This window comes from Podospora pseudocomata, assembly GCF_035222375.1.
Source record: "Podospora pseudocomata strain CBS 415.72m chromosome 1 map unlocalized CBS415.72m_1, whole genome shotgun sequence".
In the NCBI taxonomy this organism is placed as follows: Eukaryota; Fungi; Ascomycota; class Sordariomycetes; order Sordariales; family Podosporaceae; genus Podospora; species Podospora pseudocomata.
The window spans coordinates 5465278-5485835 of record NW_026946363.1 but is presented as its reverse complement, the minus strand read 5'-3'; the positions used below and the strand labels follow the sequence as shown (position 1 = coordinate 5485835).

Sequence of the window (20558 nt, the reverse complement as noted above, 5' to 3'; positions counted from 1 at the left end):
CAGTCTTGTGCCCCTGATAGCCCACTCCTCGTCCTTCTCGCGGAGTGAAAACGCCATCCCTCGAGGACATCCGTTGTGCTCTGTGGCACATCCTCGCGCCCGCGTCCCCAGTTCCATACTGATCCCCCCTTTCCCCCCGTGCTGTTGATTCGCCAGATACGTGCAGGTTTCCCCTCATGACAGTAGATGTTTGTGTGAGCAATGTGAGTTGGTGATTGGCGAAGCTAGCCACAAATGGCGGATGCAACTGTCCTGTGGCATATCAGCTCAGCTATAAACTGTGATGAATGTGGTACCTGACAGCACATAGCAGAGCACCGGATGATGGAAAACCTGACCCTCTGCCATGATATCCGAACCTGACGGAACCGAGAAAGGGGGTTTTCAGGAACAGAGAAACACGTGGGCTCGAGGCACCCGACACAAAAGATCAGCCTTTCGTAGAAATGTGAGACTCAAACTATTTCCAGAGAAGCTTGCGTAGCCTCTCGCCAGGAGCGAGTGCTTTGGTTTCTTTTGTTTCTATTCGAGCACTTTTCTTCTGTCCCTGAACCGATTCCTCCTCCTGCCCAATAAAGGGGCATAGGAGAAACCATGAAAAAGGGGCAACCTCTGCGTCTCAGGACGGAACAAATCAGGGGCGCCGGACAGGAAGACCTTTCGGCCTTGGCTGCGTGAACATGGGATGGTGACGCACCCCCTCGCCAATACGAGCCAGAGAACACAGTCAGGACTGGGATGAACTGTCCATGTTCCAGTCCGACAATATTCGGTGGAGAGAGCCACAAGAGTACAAATCAGCTTTACAGCATGGCTGTCTCCGGATCAGTGTTCTTGTGCAGGGTGATACAGCAGCTGCGGTCGTACTTGTGGTAATTGCCTTCATTGGGTCCCTCAGCTGCCAGTTCTTTTCTTGTGCCCTGCAGCCCCAGCAGTACGACGCCATCTGGTGAGCATGAAATACTGAGAACGATCAGCAAGGTTGGCAAGCAAATGTTCGTTCTGTCACGGAAAAAGAAACCAAGAAAAAAAAGCAAAGAAAAAGAGGGGTTGCCCTTTAACCCTCATCCGCGAGCGACGGATGTTGGCTTCACAAACCCTGGCGGCCAGCGACTGTAGCCCAGCGGCTCCAACATGAGGGTTTTCTGTCGGCCGGAACCACATTTCCATCATTTGGCTCCCGGTGTTGTCACCGCAGCAGCAGAAATCACAGTGTCACGGCCACAACCCATCAGATGAGCAGGGTCTCACGCCGGTTCCGGATGGAAATGCAGGTACAGGCAGCCTTTTGAGAAGTTGACAATGCCCAACACAGTGCGTGTATCCGTGTTGTGATAGTGAGGATTCTGCTCGGCTATGCAGGAGAGCACATATGCTTGGTGAAGTTCGAGGCCTCAGCCGCATCGAGGGGAGGCCATCGAGAGTTGAGCCTAGGCCATCTGGCTTACCGAAAGAGGTTGCTGCACGGTCAGTTGGAGGCGTCCAGTGATCGACGAGTAATACATACCCGGAAAACTATGGCGACATCCCCTTGCGGGAGGATCTCCCGGCCGAGCGAAACCGCAAGACCTGACCTGGCTGGACTGGACTACGGAGACACTCCGCGCCATTGTTGTGCAGGCTTGGGATTTGTGAGATGAGATCGCTGACCAGACCACCCGGATGTCGACAGGTGTCGACTAGGACTCCTGTACTGTTGGCCCTGAGAAGGCCCAGAGAGCCACGGTAGGAGGCCCACAACCCCGGCCGTGGTTCACCCCAGACAGATCAACCATGCAAGATACCGTTTCTCTAGTCTGATTAGTGGGTTGCGGGTACTGAATAGCCGTGGGGTGGAGAGTGAGGGGCTGCAGCCAACGTCGCCGACCCCTCGGGGACCTGTGAGGTACAAGGCTTTTGTGGCTGTCTACAGTCGGGATATTCTCCAACACTGTCTGGCTGAGTAGGCCTCTCTCTCGAAGAGACGTCGTAAGCGCAGCCGTCAAGGCATTCGCAAACCGCTTGCTTGAGACAACTGTACTGAGGTCAGCTTGGCTTATTGTGAGGAACTTTGAGGGCAGTGTACAACAAGAAGAAAGCGGAAGGATCAGGCCCAATCCACATCAAAATTGGAACTAATCCGCGAACTGGTTTGCCTCGCATATCGATAGTCAAGGCGCCTGGGGCCGCACAAGACTGGGCTTTGCTGTACCTGTACGTAAGTAGTTGGGTCGATATCTGATGGGTTTCGTACCGGATGTCCTGACGATGTAGAATCTGCAACTTTGGTCACACTTTGTGCGCCTTTTAGGATGTCTTGCCTGTGCCATCTCCCAGCTTGGAAGCACTTGTCCAGAGAATGAAGCTGCAAGATGCTCAACAAGGCAACCCCGCACCTGGCACAACACCTGTTCGCGCAAGATCGCATGCCAGATGCCAGATGTCCGATGCCAGACAAGCCGAGCGGTAATTGTGAGTGAGAAACAAACATTTTGGGGGCATGATCGTCCAGGTCCTGAGCCGCTTTCGGATCCTGGCGCCGATATGAACCAGGAGATGTGGGGCAAGGGAGATCCAACACAGCTGTGTTTGTCGGGACCATTCGAAACAGAGATCTGTCTGCCAGTGCCGTCTTCACAAACATGTGCAGGAGGAAATAACGGTGTTTTGCGAGTGGTTTCAACGCCATAAAGCTTATTGGGCTGGCTACCCGTTCCCTTCTGCTCTCGGGCCGTTGAGGATCCAACCTGGAACCCCCAGAGAGCCTGTTGGTCCACTGGACGGCGGCTAAGGCGTCTCAAGACCGAGGCTTGACAGTACATAACGCAGTAATAAACTGGGTGATGGAGATTGGAGAGGCTATGCGCGTTGCCAAGGACCATTGCCTGGTGTGTTGTAGTCAGGACGGATATTCGCCCGAGTTGACGAGACAAAGAGGACGGTACCAAGGTACAAGACTCGGTAATAATAAACGTGCCAACAAAAGGCCACGAGGGCCGCAATCAAAAGCACATGGAACGAACCAAAAACTTTGAGCCAGCTCGGAACTAGAATGTGACTTGCCCTTGCACTAGTGCTCCCGCTATGTGGTTGTACAGACCTTGGACACCAGCTGGCATCGTTGGTTTCGACAGCTGGCGGCAACCAGACGGCAGGCCCAGAAGCAGGCCCGAAACAGTGTCACTCTGGAGGCCACTGAAGCTCTCCCTCTCCTTCGTCACCGACCGAGCAGCAGTCCAGCAGCAGCGACCGTGGCTCGGCTGGGTATCTCTCGGTTCCTCTTTCAACCTTCAGCGCAACGTCTTGTCCGAAAGCATCAGCGTTTCGATCCGCCAGATGGGAAACAAAGCACGGTCCACATCCACAAACAAGATGTCGATCCGCCACGGCGACATTGCTACCGTACCGACTTCCCCGAACAGGCTGGAGCCATTCAGGGCTACCAAGGGTCTAAATATTCCCGCCGAACGAGCCACTGGGCGGGAAACCTAAACGACACGTGCCGAGCGCGCAAGCAATTGTGCGCGGACAGGGGTTTGTGACGTTGCAATGCATCTGGCTGGATCTCCAGCAGGTTGCGGGATGATTCCGTATGGAGTAAGGACTTCATTCCTCTCCAGCATCAAGTACCTCCCGCAGCCCGCCCCTCACTCAGGTATCTACGCTAGGGTGAAGTGACAGCTTTTGGTTCTTGGCTGAACTTTCCTGCCCGTGAACTGTCGTAGTGTATCAGCCGGGGCCTGTGTCTGGCGCGCCACGGAGATTATCTACGGTACCAACCACTGGGTCTTGTCACCGAAGAGACACCCAGAGAATGCTGACATGACTACCAAAGCCCTCCCGTCGTTGTGTTTCACTCGGCCTTGCTAGAAGTGTGGTTCGAGTGGCATATAGTGTTCAGCCGGAAGTCTGCCGAATCTTGCTCACACAATTCATACACGCCAATGGTGGAAGAACTGAACCAAACGCACGTTCTCTGTCAGCTCCCATGGTACGGTTTGGGATTGGGCCTCTTATCTTCCCTTGCATCGAGAGGCAGACGCCGCTTTGCAACCATCGTTTGGCTTCTGCAGGTGGCCCAGTCCATCCACTGACAGAGAGAGCAAAAGAGAAGTATGTCCACCTGGGATTAAGTGACTAGTCAAATATACCTGATACTCAAGATGGGACAAATGTGCTCTACAGTATGCAGTCTCTGCTGTCACCCCAACACGGTGTGGCCCCAGGACACGGTGATATCTCTAGTGTGAGAGAGGACAGACTGTTCCACACCTGGACAAGATATGGGCAAACTCTTGTGATGGTCATCCGCAATGCCGCTCTTGTGTGCTCGGAGAAGGACTCGGCCGGTGCCCCGTTACTCGGTGGTATGCTCCCATATCGACATACCCTCTATCACAGGCAAATCTGAGCACGAAGGTACTTGTGCAGTTTGAAGAAAACCAACGCAGTCAAATTGCGACGTGCACGCTCCACCAGAGAGACCACATCCCATGCTTTCTCTTTGTTCAACTGTCCTTGCAAATTCGCCATGTGCTTGCAAGTTCAGAGTGTGCGCAAGGCACCCACTAACCCACCACCACCCCGCCCTCTCAGTCATCCCACTGCTGCTGTCCACCGTGCTCCAGGCAGGTACTTTCCAAAACCGTCCCGACTATGGCACGCCACGCCGTGTTAGTGGCCCCAAAGCCCCCCCAAGGGATCCTCTGGGCGGCGACGATCGGGATCTGGTACCACGGGCCTGCCCTACTAACAGCTGTCCCTCGTGGCAGGTGGCCTGAAACGTGAAATTTTAATTGTAAACTAGAGAGCACGGCCCCAGCTCAGAATGCTGGCGACCGCTTTGGCTCCTGCCACTTTCGGCAGCCCTGTTAAGGGATTGCCAGTGCGGTACTTTCCTGGCATCTGGCTCTGATCCGTTCTGTGTCACCTGGCTTGTGCCGAGAGAGCGCACGCACACAACCCACAACCCTCGAACTTGTACCCCGGCATGCATGCATCGACCGCGCTTGTGCCATGTCGCTCCCATTTCCCATTGTAACTGCGTACCCGGAACCTGAGCATGCGGGATACATGTGGCTGTCCACAGAGGGACGGGCCCTTTTCTTGCGCTGGGAGGGATTCCCCTACCATCCACGCCCTCCACTCCGGTACCCATCGCCGCCCATCAATTCCATCCGCCCAATCCCAGCTGCCCGTTGTCTCCCCCGGCTAGCGGCCCCTTTGTTGCTGGCTGCTGGCTGGTGCGCTTGGCTCCCCCCTCCACGCCCCCCCCCTTCCCCGGCAGCTTGTTCCCCAGCCCAATGCTGGCAGGCTTCTTTGAAAAACGTGCTTGTCCCGTCCTTGACACTCGACAATCCTGCCGCTTCTCCTTCGGCTTTCCGTTCCAGCAACCTGTCGTCGATATTACCACCACCTGCGAACACTGCCTGCCGTCAGTCTTGACCTTCTGTCCGTCTTCACAGCCGCCCAACACCAGACAACAAGACCAAACCCCGGAGACGTCGGCTCAGCGTCAAAATCGCTTCTGTTTAATTCGCGACATTATCTCATCCTGTTCCTCGTCTTTATCCCCGCCCTGCCTCCAGTGGCCCATTGACCTGCCTCCCGACCTGAGCCAAGCACCACTGCCGTCGCCGACCGTGGCTGCTCCCTTTTCAGTGCCTTGAGACGTTGAAAGCTGTTGAGAATCGTCACTCGACGCCGCCGTGGGTTGAGCCACGTGCGGACTGGGATTTCCACACTGCAGCTACTGGCAAACTAGCAACGGCCCAACCAACGTCATGGAGCAACAACGGCCACCTTCGCAAAAGTTCGGGCCCGCCGCCCTGACAAATGTGCTGAACTCACCTGAAGACCACAGAGACTCTGCCTACTACTCGAGCGGAGATGTGTCTAGCAAGCGTATGTTGCTCCAGCTGAAATGAACTACTCGGTCACGGAGGGGGAGAGAAGAAGAGGACTAATAGCTCTGGCAGACAACTCCACAGGCTCAGGCCTGGGCGTCCTTAGCCCACCAAACTCCGGTTTCCAAACCTCGCCCGTCGATAAAACACCATCGCCCACAACAGCGACCCACCTCCTCCCGCTGCCACTCGTGTCTCCGACGAACAGTAATATGAGCGTTGCCTCGATCGTGTCGCCGACAACCCCTCTCAGCGCCGACCCTCGCCGCTTTGACCGTCCGCAATCGCTGGAGTCGGCCCCCAACAGCGCCACATTTGGCCATGGCGAGCTGCCGGAGCCTAGTATGTCACGAAGGGAGAGCGTGGATAGCAGGTTCAACCAGGGATTCGGGCAATTGGGATTGAGCGGGTCCCCCTATGCAAGCCACAACCAGTCGACGTCGTCAATCCAGAATACACTACAGCAACAGAGACATCCTCGTGCCAACCTCGATTCTCTTGCTACAAACCGCATCTCCAATGGGTATCAACCAAACGCAGAACGCAAACCCGAAGTTCATCCCCGAGGAGGAAGAATTGCGCCAACCATCACAGGGCCAACCACCAGTCTCATTGCTCGAGCAGCAGAGCCTACTAAGGGTCAGGCCTGGGCTTTTCCCGAAGATGACAATGCTATTCAACGCATGTCGGGACCACCCCAGTCCCTGGCAAACTCGAGGAGAAGCAGCGTTGCCGAATCGTTGGCCAGCAGCCAATACACAGTTGATTCAAGGCTGCCTCCCGGACAACGTCGACTCGAAGACCACCACAGCATGACGGAATACCAGAGACTTTCGGTCGCCTCGGAGTACTCGACAACCCACCATCACTCTCTGCAGCACAAGCAGTTGTCTGATTTGCAGAACGAAGAAGGCGGTCTTCATGCGGGCAGCCAGCCGTATAGCAGGACCCCCGAGCTTCGTATCACCCATAAGCTGGCTGAGCGGAAACGTCGTACGGAGATGAAGGAGCTTTTTGAGCAGCTTAGGGATCTTATGCCTCAAGAGCGGGGCACCAAGGCTTCCAAGTGGGAGATTCTCACCAAAGGTTTGTTTGTTTTCGAAACCATGTGTCTTTTTGTAATAGAGAGCTAATGTCCGCAAAGCCATTCAAGAACACACACGTCAGACCAACACGATTAGAGATCTTCAGTCACATGTTCAGCAGCTTGCCGAGGAGGTAACCAAGCGCGATGCGCAGATGGAGGATATGAGACGTCAGATCCAGGAGCTTCAGTACCGCCAGAGTCACTCAATGCAAGGCCCTCCTCCGCCTGGGTCGGAGCACTACGCGAATGACCAATATGCCAGAGCCCGGCAACAAGCCGAGCTGCCGCCACTTCGGTCTTTCGATGGGCCAACCAATGGCGCAGGCCCTGAGGCTATGACGGGCGTGCAGTACGAAGGTCCACGATCAAATGGCACTACCGTTTACACACGCGCACCAGGGGCGCCTTTCCCCAGATAAAAGTCGACCGGGTTACATTTGGGGTCGGTGTTTCATAGTATCCTCTTCGAGGCGGTTTCTCTCTATTCATGTATGTGTGTGTATACGAGTCGCCAGAAGATTCAGGGGTGCTTTTCTCAAGTTGAGGTGCGTCTGGGATGGAAGGTGGCCTTTTTTTTCCCCTTATACCTGTAGCTTTTTTTTTTTTTTTTTTTTTTTGGGTCAATCCGGTGACAAATACCCCTGGGAATGGGAGGATGGCGAAGGAAAGGGGGTTCAAAAAAAGGAAATCATTCGGTTGGTCAGTTTGTTCTTTCTACCTTTCTTCAGCTCTATCTAGAGCTATCTTTTTTTTTTTGTTCTTCATCATCACCGCCTCAGGCGGGAGAAGGGGTTTGGTGTCATTTTTTTTTCGGGTTTAAGTCGGTGGATGGGATACCCTGCTGGCAGCAAGATACTCGTTTTTTTCTCGGTGTTTGCAGAAAAAGCGGAGGGATGGATGGGATGATGGTGCTGGAATATTTCGAGGCCCAGCCAATGGACGGTTCGCTTTGAGGCGCATGAGCCAGCTTGGTTGTGTACAAGGTCTGGAATATTGCCAGGAGGTATGATGGGATGATCAGGGACGTGGAAGGGCGGAAGATGTTGGGCTTTTTATGTCCCATATGCAGTCGTGCGCATAACAACTTAACTTGATTTTGCTGCTGATGGTGCCTGGCTATATATTTACCCCATTGATGGTTTTCCTACTTGCATTCTTTGGACGGCGGGCTTGGTGATGGCGTTATGTAACGTGGTGAATATTTGGAGTGGACGGGGCCCTTTAAGGAGGACGGCTTGTTTGGTGTCTACGGTGCCAATGGTGTGGCGGTATAACAGGCACATCTGTACTATAACAAAAAAGGCGTAAACCTTTTGACTTTGATATCATGACCTTGGTGCTGGCTTGTTGCTGGAGAGGATTGGCTTAATAAACAAGTGAAATAAGCTCATCCGGTTCAAGTTGCTCTGAGTGGGCTGTGATACAATCCAACAGTGATGTCTACCTTAGTTGTGTTCACTCATTGTGAAAAATTTGGCACGAGGCTCTGCGGTGTTGCAACTGTTGCCTTGATCATTGCAATCGTTGTTATCAGGAAGCATTGTGGGTGTAAAACAACGAGGGCTCGCAAAGTTTGGCTGCTGGCCTTTGGGGTGTTGATAATAACTCCATGATAGAAACCAAATACCACAGGGTAATTTCACTTCCCCAATTTTAGTCACGTACCTTAGATCCGAGTTATTGAGCCACAGCAGGGGAAATCATGTGTCCTGAGATGATGCGTTATTGTGCTGAATATTTGTAGAGACATTTACAAAATCAATTAGGGCAGTGGGAGCGTCAGGGTAGGCAATGTTGTTGCTCTCTCTTGGTGATTTTGGTTTTGAATTCAAACCAGAGATCCACGAATAGCGATAGAGATGCCCACTGCTCCCAGCGTTGTGGTCTAGCACATGAATAGTTCATTCACAGATCTCTCTTCACTGCTACTGGAAGGTTGTTCGGAACAACAATTGACTTTTGATCACAAAAGCGAACAAGAGCCAAACTACGCCGAGCGGGGTTTATAATTCACCCACGACAATAAATAGATTTTCTCGACTACTGAACTCAGCTCACTTTACTCTTTACCTTTTTTAACAAATCAAACCACTTCTATTTACTCAAACTCATCCATCTTTCCTCCCCACTTACCTGACTTTCCACAAGGAACGTTCTCTTCCTTGTTCGATCCACTTTGAGAGTTCATAACAAAGTTCTCATATCGAATCTCAACAAGCTTACCTACACACAGAAACACTCAAATGGACTCCAGCAATTCATCACCCGCGACAGAGCCCCGTGCGACCACCACGACCCCAGATGCCTCAACTGCCAACGTTGAAGCCCTGGACGCCTGCTTGCGACTAAAGGAGGCGTACATGAAGGCGGCTGCAAGCGCGCCGCACATGGTCAAGCTTCACGAGATTGTAGCCAAGTCAGCTCCGTATGGCGACGAAGACTCCTGGAGCTCATCAGAATGCGGTCGCACTTGGAGCCCCTTTGGAACCGTCCAAAAGCGACATGTTCGACCCCCTACAACAGAGGAAACCAGCCAGGGATCTGCGGATGAGGAACAGACGATTCTCCCTCCGGACAACCTCCACAATGAAACTGCTCCCAGGGTTGCTCGTCGGTGTGGGATCGAGCATCATCTCTGCCCTGCCGAGGCTTTCTCACACAAGATTCTCTCGGGACTGAGAAGAGAGAAGAGCCTGAGACCCTGGCAACAGAGAACAAGCCCACAGAAGAGGACAGATCTTCTCAGGTATCTTTTGAGAACAACTACACTTTCACAAATCAACCATCACGCCATCTTCCACCGGACCATCAAGTCGTCAGCCATCAGCAGGGGCAGACTCCGCAATCCCTTGCTCCAAACAAACACCGCCAGCCCGAGTCAGAGTCCCTTCTTCAAGCCGACCTTCCAACAGCTTCAGATACAAGACTCTGAACCCGAGGTCGTTGACGATTCAACCCCCTCCGCTGACACAATCGACTCTTCCAACCCAACAACCGTCACCGGCATTGCAACTGGCACGGGAATCACCCTCTCCTTTGCTTTCCGCCCAAACGACCAGACAGCCGTCTGTGATGGAAAACTTGGCGTCGTCCGGGATTTCGAGAACGAGGAGCGGCAGGACGAGATCAATAATGGGATAGCTGAAACACTGTCAAAGTGCACTTGGCACAAGCTTTCCGCGCCCCCCACTCGGGCCGACCCGGCCACTAGTGGTGGAGCGCCAGTGATCAGGTTGACGACACCGGAGGGAAGTGAGCATGAGCTGATGAATTTGGCATACTATCCAGGGCTGGACTGGGCTGATTTGAATGATGAGGAGGGTTCCTAGACTGCGTTTGGATTTGGGGGGATATAGGAATAACACAGGGGATTTGTGGTTTGCATTGGTTTCGGTTGCATTAAATGATACCCACATGCAGATACCCATGGCGTTGGTTGGCTTTTGTTTACAAGAGGGTTGATACTTTTGATTTGGAGGTGACGCGAACGAGATAGGGGCTGATTAACACAATGAGAGGCTTGCTATGATACATGAGGCTCAAAAAAATCTTTTGCAAAGTAAAAAGGGTATGTATCTATGGTCCATCACCATCGTCCTCCCACTCTCGAGATTCATGATACCAAACTCAATGCTTCGGGTTGATCCACACCATGATCTCATAATATCCTTTAGAGATCGACGCCCATATCGCGCTGACGATATTTCCAAGCTGATTCGGGATGTATGCGGCCACCCAGCAGAGGGCTTCAAACAGGAGAACCAGCACCTGCCCTGTGAGCCCAAACAAGGCGACAATACTTATACCCACACACTTGCCCAGGCCAACAACTGCCTTACAAATTGCCTCTGGCAATCCGACAAAAACAGCCCGAAAGACAGCCTTGATCCCATTCCATACATCCTTCAAAGAAATACTCCTAAAATAACCCAGCACAGCTGCCACAGCCGTATGAAGAACCGACACCACCCTCAAAAACACGTTCCCCACTGCCACCCCCATCCTCTTCATCGTCGTCCATATCCAGATACGCAGATTCTTCATCACCTCCGGAATCTTTTTGACAATCTTCCAGATAAACTTCCCCAAACTCTTCATCACTCCCGGAATTTCCTTCATCACCTCCCAAACCCCCCTCGGCAACTTCTTCACCCCCTCCCAAACCCCCTTGCCCGCCCTCTTCACTCTCCCGGGAAACTCCTTCACCTGCCTCTTCGCCCACCCCCCGAACCTCCCCTTGTTCTCCCAGCAATACTTCACCGTCTTCACCGCCGGTCTGATGATCGTATGCTTCGGCACACTCCAAGCCAGAAATCTCGGCAGATCCCACACAAAAAACCACACAAACCTCGCAATCTTCCTCCCCGCTTTTCTGACTCTCTCCACAGCAACACTGTGATGCGTCTTCCACCTCCTCCACGCGCCCCCCCTTCTCGTCGGCAGGTACTCGACCACCTCCCTATGCCCCCCCTCCGCCGCCAGCCGCAGGGCTAGCTGCCCGTCCGGAGCAATCATCCCGTCGTCCGCCCCAAAATCCTCCACCAGCAGCTTCACCAACGCCAGGTTCCCATTCTTCGCGGCAACCATGAGCGGTGTCCGCTCGAGCATCAAGTCCCCATGCTTTCCCTCGCAGCGGAGGCTGCCGGAGGGTAGTTTCCCGTACCCGTTGACCTGCGCGCCGAGGGAGATCAAGTGACAGACCATCTGCCCGTTTCCGGCCTCGATGGCCGCCATGAGGGGGGTTGCGCCCAGTGCGTTGGGACAGTCGGGGGAGATGAAGCCAGACTTGACAAACTGGGTGACGAGCTCGGTGTTTTTGCCGCGGGCGATGGCGTGGAAGAAGGTGGAGATGATTTGCTGTTGGAGGGTGTGGTATCGGCGTCTGAGGTCCTCGTCTTCCAAGGCGGCCAGGGGGGAGCTGGTGCGGGAGGGGTGGATGGTGCGCCGGTCGCGGGAGGAGTAGTAGGGGTAGGGGGGGGAGGGGTAGGTTGTCAGGGGGAGGGAGAGGAGGGTGGAGAGGGAGGGGAGGTGGGTGAGGAAGGAGGGGATGAAGGCAGAGTCGAGTGGGGTGTAAGTTGGGAGGGGGGCGTCGGGGGAGAAGCCTGGGTCTACGACGAGGCGGTCGAGAAGGGCGTGGAGGTTTTGGTGCTCAAGATCCATGGCGTAGAGGTGCTGGTTTTCGATTCTGAGACGGGCAGTCCCGGGATCTAGAATGGGGAAGTCGATCTCCCCTGTGGGAGCTTGAGTGTTAGTATTTCCATTGGTGATGTAGGGATTGTCAGTGTAGGCTGGTGGTTCGGTTGATGGCGCTGCTGATGGCACTGCTGATGGCTCGGTTGGTGGTTCTTTTCCTGCTTCTGTTGGTTTGATTGTTTGCGATTCATGTGGAAAATCAGTTGCTGGCTGAGTTGTTGACTGGGATTCAACTGCTGCCGCACTCAGCAGCTCGGCTGGGTTGGGTTTGTCGCTCATCATGGACATTGAACAGCTGCAATGCCTCTTAGAAACGCAACTGACGAAACCCGAAGATCAGGTCTGCAATGTCGTCGACTTGAAATCCCAGCCGCAACCCATGGTTCTTATGACATGCGCCATACCTGCATCACAGGACGCCTTGCCCAATCGTACAAAGGTGTTTGGAGGCCGCAGCAGGCTTGGCTGTGACACCCTCATGATGGCGTCGGCTATCCCCGTGCACAGGGCTGATGAGTGCCTAACTACATCCAGTTAGCACATGAGCAAACAAGAGGACAAAGATGAGAACAGGATAACCGGACAACAAACACATTCATCCCATGCATCCAAGAGCCGTGATAAGGCATAGCCCATTCCGCCCATAATAGGGCTGGGTCGACTTGGCCACCACCAATATCGCAGTGATTTCCCCCAGGAGATAGATTACCGAGGTGGGCGGAATTTGGTTTGTTGGGACTTTGGAACGCAGCTCACATGTGAATATTTTAATTCTCGTTGAGGTATTTGCAGAGAGCAAGGTATGCGGTCATTAATTGCCTGTTGATGAATCTCATATCGCTCCTCCCATCCAGAGCTGATAATATGTCATCTGCCCACCCCGCCTGGCCAGAGCTGCTTCTGCTTTTTCCAAAGCCCGTATCTGTGACAACTGCCTCAGTGCTCCAAAGCCTTCACTTTCCCCAGCTCAGCCAGCACACCGCAAGGTTCAAACTTATCGCACCTGGGCCGCAACATGGCTCACCACCAATAAAAGCAAACATAACAGTCATCCAACAGATTTGATTGATTCAATTGACAAACACCATCCCACCATGTCACTCACCCGGTGGTTAAGCTATCAATGCAGTCTGTTCACACACTTCAAACCCCTCCCATTCCAGCCACCAACAAGAACAATTAAGCCGACTCGGTCCAGCGGCTCGCGGGCTCATAGATGCCAGGCTCCTTCTCGGCAGCGGCAATGAGAGCGTCATGGCCGTTCTCATCTCTCTTCATGTTGGGTGTACCGACACAAGCACCCTGAGCCAAAGCATCAGGTCCCATGCAGACAACAGGGCTGGTAATGCCGATCAGGGGGGTGGGCTGGCGGTTGCAGGTCGCGCCAGTGACCTTGCGGATCTTGTTGCCCAGGAGATTCTTGACATTGGTGTACTGGTTTTGGACAGCCTGGTGGTTGGGGGTGGGCGCGGGAATGCCGGCCAGACCACCGGGCACGACGTTGTCGTATGTGGCCAGAATAACATGTTCGGCAAAGTTCTCGGCTTGGTCTGTGGTTTCAATCAGTACACTCGTTCTCAAAACTTTCCAAAGACAGTAACGGGCATGGCTTACTGGTGTTGGCATAACCGGTGGGAAGATGCGAGTCGGAGTTGTAGGCGTTGAGCCAGGCAGAGGTGGCGGAATAGTCGCCGTTTCCACCATGCTGACGGTCGAAGATGTGGCCTGATTCGTGGATCCAGAGACTGGTGTCGAGGTAATTGTGACCAAACATGAGATCACCCGATCCAGATCTTTGACTTTTGTCAGTCCTGTACGTTGAAGAGACAGAGAGGAGCTTACTTGGCGTGAGCAGCAACACCGGGTGTCATGAAATCGGGGAAGACTATTCAGATGTCAGAGTTATTCCTATTCGGCTGCCAAAACCACCAAAAACTCACCAACAATATGACGGATGAAGTCTCTGGTTCCCACAGGAAGGGACCCAAACGCGTTGATCATACCGCCCACCGACATTGTCGACCCGTTGTGGCGGCACATGTACCAAGGCTGGCTGCAGTCCGCAAAAGTAACCTCATAGACCTCCATGTCGTAGGCGGAAAAGCCCTCGTGGATGGATTCGGATTTGCAGAATGCAGGAAGCTTCCCCCAGGGCCATTTGCTGATGCTTGTCGCGGCCGGTGCAATGAGATGGGGCAAGAATGCCTGGGACATGGCACCGAGGTCGTACTCAGGGTTGAGGATCGGCTTGGTGAGCTGCTGGCCCAAAGCACCCTGGCTGGCCAGGAGCGCGGCGGTAGCTGAAGTCAGCAACTGAGACTTGGATGGGGCCATCGTGATGGAGACTTGTTTCTGGAGGCGAAGAGTTTAAGATATGACGAGAAGGGTTGAGTGAAGGCTGGATGGTGAGCGACTGAGACGATGGGTATGGCGGGATGGCGCTCCTATTTATCTTCCGATCGATCATGGTTGAGGTGTGCTGTATGCCATTCCTGTCTAAGTGGTTATGTGTGTGCATGGTTGGACTTTCACCAAGGCATCACGAATACGGAGACCCTAGTGACATGTAGCTAACCACTCACGATGGCTTCCTACCCCGGTGATCAGCACCTGTAAGGTTAGGCAACAAAAATTGACTTGAACACACAGACTGAGGATGACAAGTCGGATCCTTTGATGTTACCCAACTATACCTTACAGGGCTCTGTATAAGTGTACGCAGACGTGCTACATGTTCTTACTGTATCACCAGGGGGTCGGAGATTTAGTTCGCCATTCACGTACGTATGCCTCCACGCCGTGGAGTATACTTTGACAGGTTCTTGAACACATGGATGGCAGCTAGAACAGTTGATACCAGAGGTGAAAGATCTTGATTGCTAAGGGCCGCCACTCCAATGTTCCTCAGCGACATCCAATACACCTACCTATCTAGGTATCTACCTAGGTATGTACTGAAGTTTGGTAGCGGCTATGACAATTGGCTGCCAGGAAGTCAGCCTTACATACAGCGCATTAAGCCCATACCGTCGTAATTAGAAAGCTTGGTGCATACCGGAGTGCTTCCCGGGGCGTCAGAAGGATGCCAAGAGACAATGGTGCTGACAGGTGCTGGCGCTTTGGCCCCAACCGGGAAGTTTGACCCCTGGACTCTACCCGGTTGCTGGAAGTTTTAAAATCACCGTTCCCGGAAGGGTTCAGTCAACCTTGACGAAATGCTTCATGTCAGACGGCTAGACGGCATTTGTTCCGTATCACCTCACATCCTCGAACCGTTCATTCTGCTTTTCGGCCCAAGCAAGCAGCACAACCTCATGCTTTCGTGGTCATGTGGTTCAAGATACGCAAAAAGCAGTGGACTGAATGATGCTGGGGTCGGAGTTTCAACCCTCAAAATAGAGCTAGCAATGGCTAGCGGAAAGCATGAGTGCCTCACACGGCAGAATTAGTTCGACTATTGCAGTGATATCTGTAGCTTGTACGTAACCATGCACGCTGTGGATAAACAAACTGAGACTGGTAAGTAAGTCAGCAACAAGCTGACATGCCGAACCACGCTTCAGAAAACAACCAGAACTCTTTCAAAGATACTGAGCCAATAAGCCCAAAAGGATGGTCAGTAGGCCTTGAATGGATAGCCAAGAGGCCTGGTTTCTATTTCAAAAGGTGTGAGTTGACAGTCACCACATGTTTTACTAGCTGGCAATAGCAGTTATTTTGTCCAGGGCGTGCCGTGGGACGGAACATGGAAAAGGATCCTCTACCTAGTCAGAGGCAAATGCGAGGTACGCCGGGAGAAACACCATAACAAGGTTAGCAGCGGAGGGCATGACTAGATTGAGGACTTGGTGTGAACGTATACCGCCATGGAGTCAAAGTCCGGCGCTGAGTTTCATCTTTCCATTTTTTGCGTATACCTCGAAGACTTGACCGACTCAGTCCAACAAGACAATAGCATTTGGACAGCTTGAATGCCCGGTTGTGGATATTACATGGCTGATCTTATCACATCAAGGGCAAACATAATCAGCATTACACACCGAAAGTCCTGAAGGATGATTCCTAGGCACCTGGGTATTTTTGACGGGTTGGCGAATAAAGATATTGCAGGCTATCTTCCCATGACAATCTTTCTGAGATGCCTTAGTTCGTGACGTCGATAAGCGACCTTCATTCTTCCCTGGGCAGTTTGTCTGGTGTGTCCATCGAGACCCATGTGCGGAATACTGTGTATCAAGATGCCTTGTTCAAAAATAAGTATTTGAATGGCTGAATCGGATACCCAGAACAGCTCTCCAGATCCTCCTCTCCCTGAACCTGTTGATCACTGCTCTGCCTCCTCCTGCACTTCCTCCCTCTCAGCCGCTCGTTCATAGGCTTCGTATGCCCTGTTTCTCAACAAGGGCTAACAGGTTGTAGAGGTCCTTTCCTGAGAGGCAGAGGCAGTGTGAGCTCATTTTGGCCAGCATCGTGCGGCCGGTTAAGGCAAGCGCGGCCCTTGCGTACGACTCAAGCGACTCGTTGATCTGGAGCAGGAGTTCTGGGGGTAGCTTCTCGATGCGATTGAGGGTGTGCGTAGTCGTCGGCTCTGGCGAGATGTTCTCCCTGACACCGTGACTTGTGATCATTGCGGCTGGAAGGGTTTTAGACCTTACGCCTCTTGGCGGTGGAGGAGAAGGTCGAAAAAAAGGTCAGGAAAACCTAGATCGAAGAAAAGGACGTAAAAGCTTGAGGAAAGGGTTGCAGAAAAGGTTGCGAGAGGGCGATGAAAAGAAAAGAAAAGGTGAAAAGGTGGGTGAATGGGTCTGACAGCAAACTTGACCTGCTGCCAACGCTATCACTTATTAATAAATCAAATTACAGCAAGTGAATAGGGCCCACTCCAGTTGGTTTATAGGCCCCATCCTTTTCATATCCTGTCAATAACAGCAGTGGTCTGTGTATCCTGAGCCACAGCCTGAGCTTGCTCTCGAGGCGACGCTCCTGTAGCAATGACGGCTCTTCCTTCATTTTCATCGCAATGGCCACCAGACGACTGAGATCTTGATGTGGCACTGATCTTCCGCTCGACACCCATTTACTTCTTCTTTTCCATGAGTTTCATTCATTTTTTTTTTTTTCGTTCCACAAGCTCTCCCTCAGTTCTGACGCTCAACATCCATTTCAAATTCAAGGAACAGTCTAGGTACTCACCACACTGGTCGACTGGGACTAGCACATTTATCCAGTATCTCCGACTTCCTCTTGCGACTTTCATCTCTAAGGAGGAAAATGATGACCATCATGACGCCCAACAGGAAGTTCGGACTCATCAAGCTGCTTTAGGAACTGGTCCGCATTATTGCTGAGAAGCTCAGCATGCTGGATTTGGCCAGGTTACCTAGTCACCGTTTGCGGGAACCACCCGATTCTGGTCGAACAGCTCTACAAGCTCGAAATCAAAGACGTATCTAAAGAATCGAGGTGCGTCTTTTGAGCTCCTTACTGGCGGGTATCGCGAAAAACGACAGATTCATCATTTAATGAACCTCCCCACGGATACCGAGCAAATCAAAAACTGGAAGGAAACTTTGCCATCGACGTCTGTATGCGAAGTTTACGACAGGCTGCACGGCATGGTGAGCTCTCCTTCCCCACTGCAGCTCGCGGTTGCAGCTGGGAATCTTGGGATGGTCAAAGATATCACGGAACTCTACCTTGAGGCTGGCTCAACGAACATCGAGCTCCCATCTTTAGGATCCGAAGTGAGGTACAACTCATTGGCAACCGTCCAGATAGACCCGCTAGGAATTGCCGCTCATCTAGGCTATCTATGACGAAATCTCCAGGTTTTGCTGGACAAAGGGGTGTACGACAACAAGGCATAGAGAACCTATCAGCACTCAAATCTTTCTCATTTTATTCGCGCGCAAGATCTTATGAAACAATGAGCCAAAGTTCTTCAGCAGCCTTTCGATCGCCGCATCATTAGAACCGGCACTTCCCTGAGGACTATTCGAGCTAGATTTCAGCAGACTCTCAAACTGGTCAGCAGCGGAATGCTTTACCCCGAAACTCCCGCTAGCTTGGCTCACCAAATGATGGTGAGAAAGATGGTCAAATATCTTCGTTGCAAAGGCAAATTGGGAGTTGGAAGGTGAGTGTCAATGTCTTTTCTGAATGAAGCCTCTCGCCTATTGCCAGATGGCTCCTCTTTCTCCATGGCACCAGACCGATCAGGCTGATCTTGAACGTGATGTTGACCCAGTTATAATTCTTTGCTGAGTCGTGCTAACATAGCGAGTAGGGAATGAACTGGAGGGGGCTGACGTATGTTGACATTGTCTGAACACGGGTGCGTTCATCCAATCAAAGTCGACTTTACTCCAATGCGAGGCCCCTATTTGACCCAACAAAAAAAAAGCAGCAATTCTGTCCGAGGAAAAATAGAATAATGACCACAGCGGAATTGGAAGTGAGCCTAATGTGATGGCGATGGCTGCTGGGCACGTTCTGGAGAGAGTTTGGAACCTTGATGCTAGTGGTTCAGCCCATCGCTCTCTCCGTCGCCACGCGCCAATGGCCTGGCCAGGTTCCGGACAGTCGTCTCCGGGAACATGCCGGTAGTGCTTGTTACACTGGCAGGGTCGATCTCCCGGCTTTGTGACCTTATACCCGTGAATTTTGCAACGCCTTCTTTGCCACCGTGGTCTACACAAAAGAGCTGCCACGATATCCAGCCAAAAAGTACGATTTACGGGGGCCGTTTGGGGATACAAAACTTATCGAGCACATCGCACATACACTTTAACACATTCTGCCACCGGGTCGTGGAAACCGCCCTCAACATTCCAATGGCGTCGGCATTTGAACTCGACGGGCCAGTATTCCATACAGCACCCACCCACGAGCTTCCAATTCGTGCATCAAGTCTTCTAGAAGAAGAAACTGGGGCGGACCGACGAGCCCATGACCATAATCTCCATACTCATAGCCCTATCAGCACAAGCAGACTGTTTGACGACTCCTCAGCGCTATCCATCGCCACGGAAATTTCCCATGATCAATCCTTTTCATATGGTATGGAAAAGGGGTTCTGGAGGGTAAGTCCATCCTGAGCAGCTGTTTCCAGGTCTTCTTATTGATATGTAGCATAGGTTCGTCAAGGAGCACAAGAACTGCTTCGCTTCGCTGAATTATACAGCCAGCACCGAGCTTCCCAGATGACACCAGCCGACGATTCGTTCGTCCTCCATGCGCTGCCGAAACAGATTGACCTCGTGTCGATGACCCAACTATCATGGGGTTTGCTCAATGCTGTTGGCGACATCAACGTCCACAGCCGCAAGGCAACCGAAACTCTTGAATGGATGCACGAAGACGACAAGCCGTCAAATGCGAAGAGGCGGAAACGGTCAAGGAGGCGAGATGTAAGTGTCGCCAGTCCCTCTACCTTGTGGATTCAGGATGAAGTGCTGACTCGAGGAAACCGACAGAGCGACATCAGCATGACAGCTTGCAAAAAGTGTGGTGTGATGGATAGCCCTCGATGGCGAGCAGGGCCTGCTGGGCCATCAACGCTTTGCAATGTGTGCGGGCTGCTGTATGCAAAGCGCAGCCGGAGGCATGGGTCTGGTTCTGAATCCCAGTCGGCAGCTCGATGACATTTGCATGATGTTTGAATGCGCGCTGTTTCAGAGTCGCTGACACCACCATCTCGAACGTCTAGGAAAACGGTTCGGCGGGCAGTGATGGGTTAAAAAAGATAAGAGGAAGGATGTGTCGTCGGGTGCAAGGCCATTCTCGGCCAAGCCTCTCTAGCGCCGCACTTTTAGGGGCGGAGATCGGGGCATGGATTGTGTCCGGATATCCTGCCAGTGATCGATCGTTCACAAAACCAGGCACCAAACGCCTCGAAGATGGAACGTTTTATACTTATATAGATCCGAGAACATGCCGACGGCCAGGAGTGGCGCTCATAGTTGTAGTTGTAGTCAGGTTATGTAGTAGTTGGAACACCAATAGTGTTCGGGTGCAAATAAAGTTCTCACTTGTACCAGAGATCAAGGACAGATGGAAGAACCGCTGCAACTTTTGATCACCGATGCCCAGGAGTTAGTGCAAAGTCGGGTCCCGAAAGCCCGACTGGGTGGATTTATCGTGCAATCGAATCCCCGTCCGCCCGTTTCAAAGGTACTCCTCTTTTTAGATCCCCAAGCAAAAGTACTGATCATGAAACGGAAACAGCCGATATACACCTTAATTGATTCTCTCCACCAGTCAGTCACCATCCGAGGGCCGATGGATGAAAGCATTTGTCTAAAGAATGTCATGGTTTGTTTGTCTGAACTTCCGTCTCTAACCTGTACGTGTAAACATAACTACCAGTACGCGGAAACCTGCCCGCTTTGTCA

The 20558-nt window shown here is 52.5% G+C and overlaps 6 protein-coding genes across 6 annotated transcripts; 2 read left to right on the top strand and 4 right to left on the bottom strand.

The window, feature by feature from the left end:
• Nucleotides 1–727: 727 nt before the first annotated feature.
• QC762_118425 (uncharacterized protein) lies at nucleotides 728–946 on the bottom strand (the record flags this gene model as incomplete). Its single annotated transcript, XM_062886278.1, has 1 exon — nucleotides 728–946. One exon carries the CDS (start codon nucleotides 944–946, stop codon nucleotides 728–730), a length of 219 nt encoding a protein of 72 aa, XP_062749350.1.
• Nucleotides 947–1800: 854 nt separating this feature from the next.
• Nucleotides 1801–2333, bottom strand: QC762_118424 (uncharacterized protein; the record flags this gene model as incomplete). Its single annotated transcript, XM_062886277.1, has 2 exons — nucleotides 2066–2333; nucleotides 1801–2014 (listed from the first exon to the last, which is right to left on the bottom strand). Exons 1-2 carry the CDS (start codon nucleotides 2140–2142, stop codon nucleotides 1801–1803), a joined length of 291 nt encoding a protein of 96 aa, XP_062749349.1. The 5' UTR covers nucleotides 2143–2333.
• Nucleotides 2334–5135: 2802 nt separating this feature from the next.
• QC762_118420 (uncharacterized protein) lies at nucleotides 5136–8416 on the top strand. The gene is made up of 3 exons (XM_062886276.1): nucleotides 5136–5883; nucleotides 5958–6971; nucleotides 7030–8416. The coding sequence occupies exons 1-3, from the start codon at nucleotides 5763–5765 to the stop codon at nucleotides 7389–7391; spliced, it is 1497 nt and encodes a 498-aa protein (XP_062749348.1). The 5' UTR covers nucleotides 5136–5762; the 3' UTR covers nucleotides 7392–8416.
• Nucleotides 8417–10599: 2183 nt separating this feature from the next.
• On the bottom strand, nucleotides 10600–12453 carry QC762_118410 (uncharacterized protein; the record flags this gene model as incomplete). The annotated part of the gene is made up of 1 exon (XM_062886274.1): nucleotides 10600–12453. One exon carries the CDS (start codon nucleotides 12451–12453, stop codon nucleotides 10600–10602), a length of 1854 nt encoding a protein of 617 aa, XP_062749347.1.
• An 891-nt stretch (nucleotides 12454–13344) lies between these two features.
• QC762_118418 (uncharacterized protein) lies at nucleotides 13345–14499 on the bottom strand (the record flags this gene model as incomplete). Its single annotated transcript, XM_062886275.1, has 4 exons — nucleotides 13345–13715; nucleotides 13780–13958; nucleotides 14008–14050; nucleotides 14106–14499. The coding sequence occupies 4 exons, from the start codon at nucleotides 14497–14499 to the stop codon at nucleotides 13345–13347; spliced, it is 987 nt and encodes a 328-aa protein (XP_062749346.1).
• A 4069-nt stretch (nucleotides 14500–18568) lies between these two features.
• QC762_118400 (uncharacterized protein) lies at nucleotides 18569–20235 on the top strand. Its single transcript, XM_062886273.1, has 3 exons — nucleotides 18569–19247; nucleotides 19302–19574; nucleotides 19641–20235. The coding sequence occupies exons 1-3, from the start codon at nucleotides 18762–18764 to the stop codon at nucleotides 19806–19808; spliced, it is 927 nt and encodes a 308-aa protein (XP_062749345.1). The 5' UTR covers nucleotides 18569–18761; the 3' UTR covers nucleotides 19809–20235.
• Nucleotides 20236–20558: the final 323 nt, after the last annotated feature.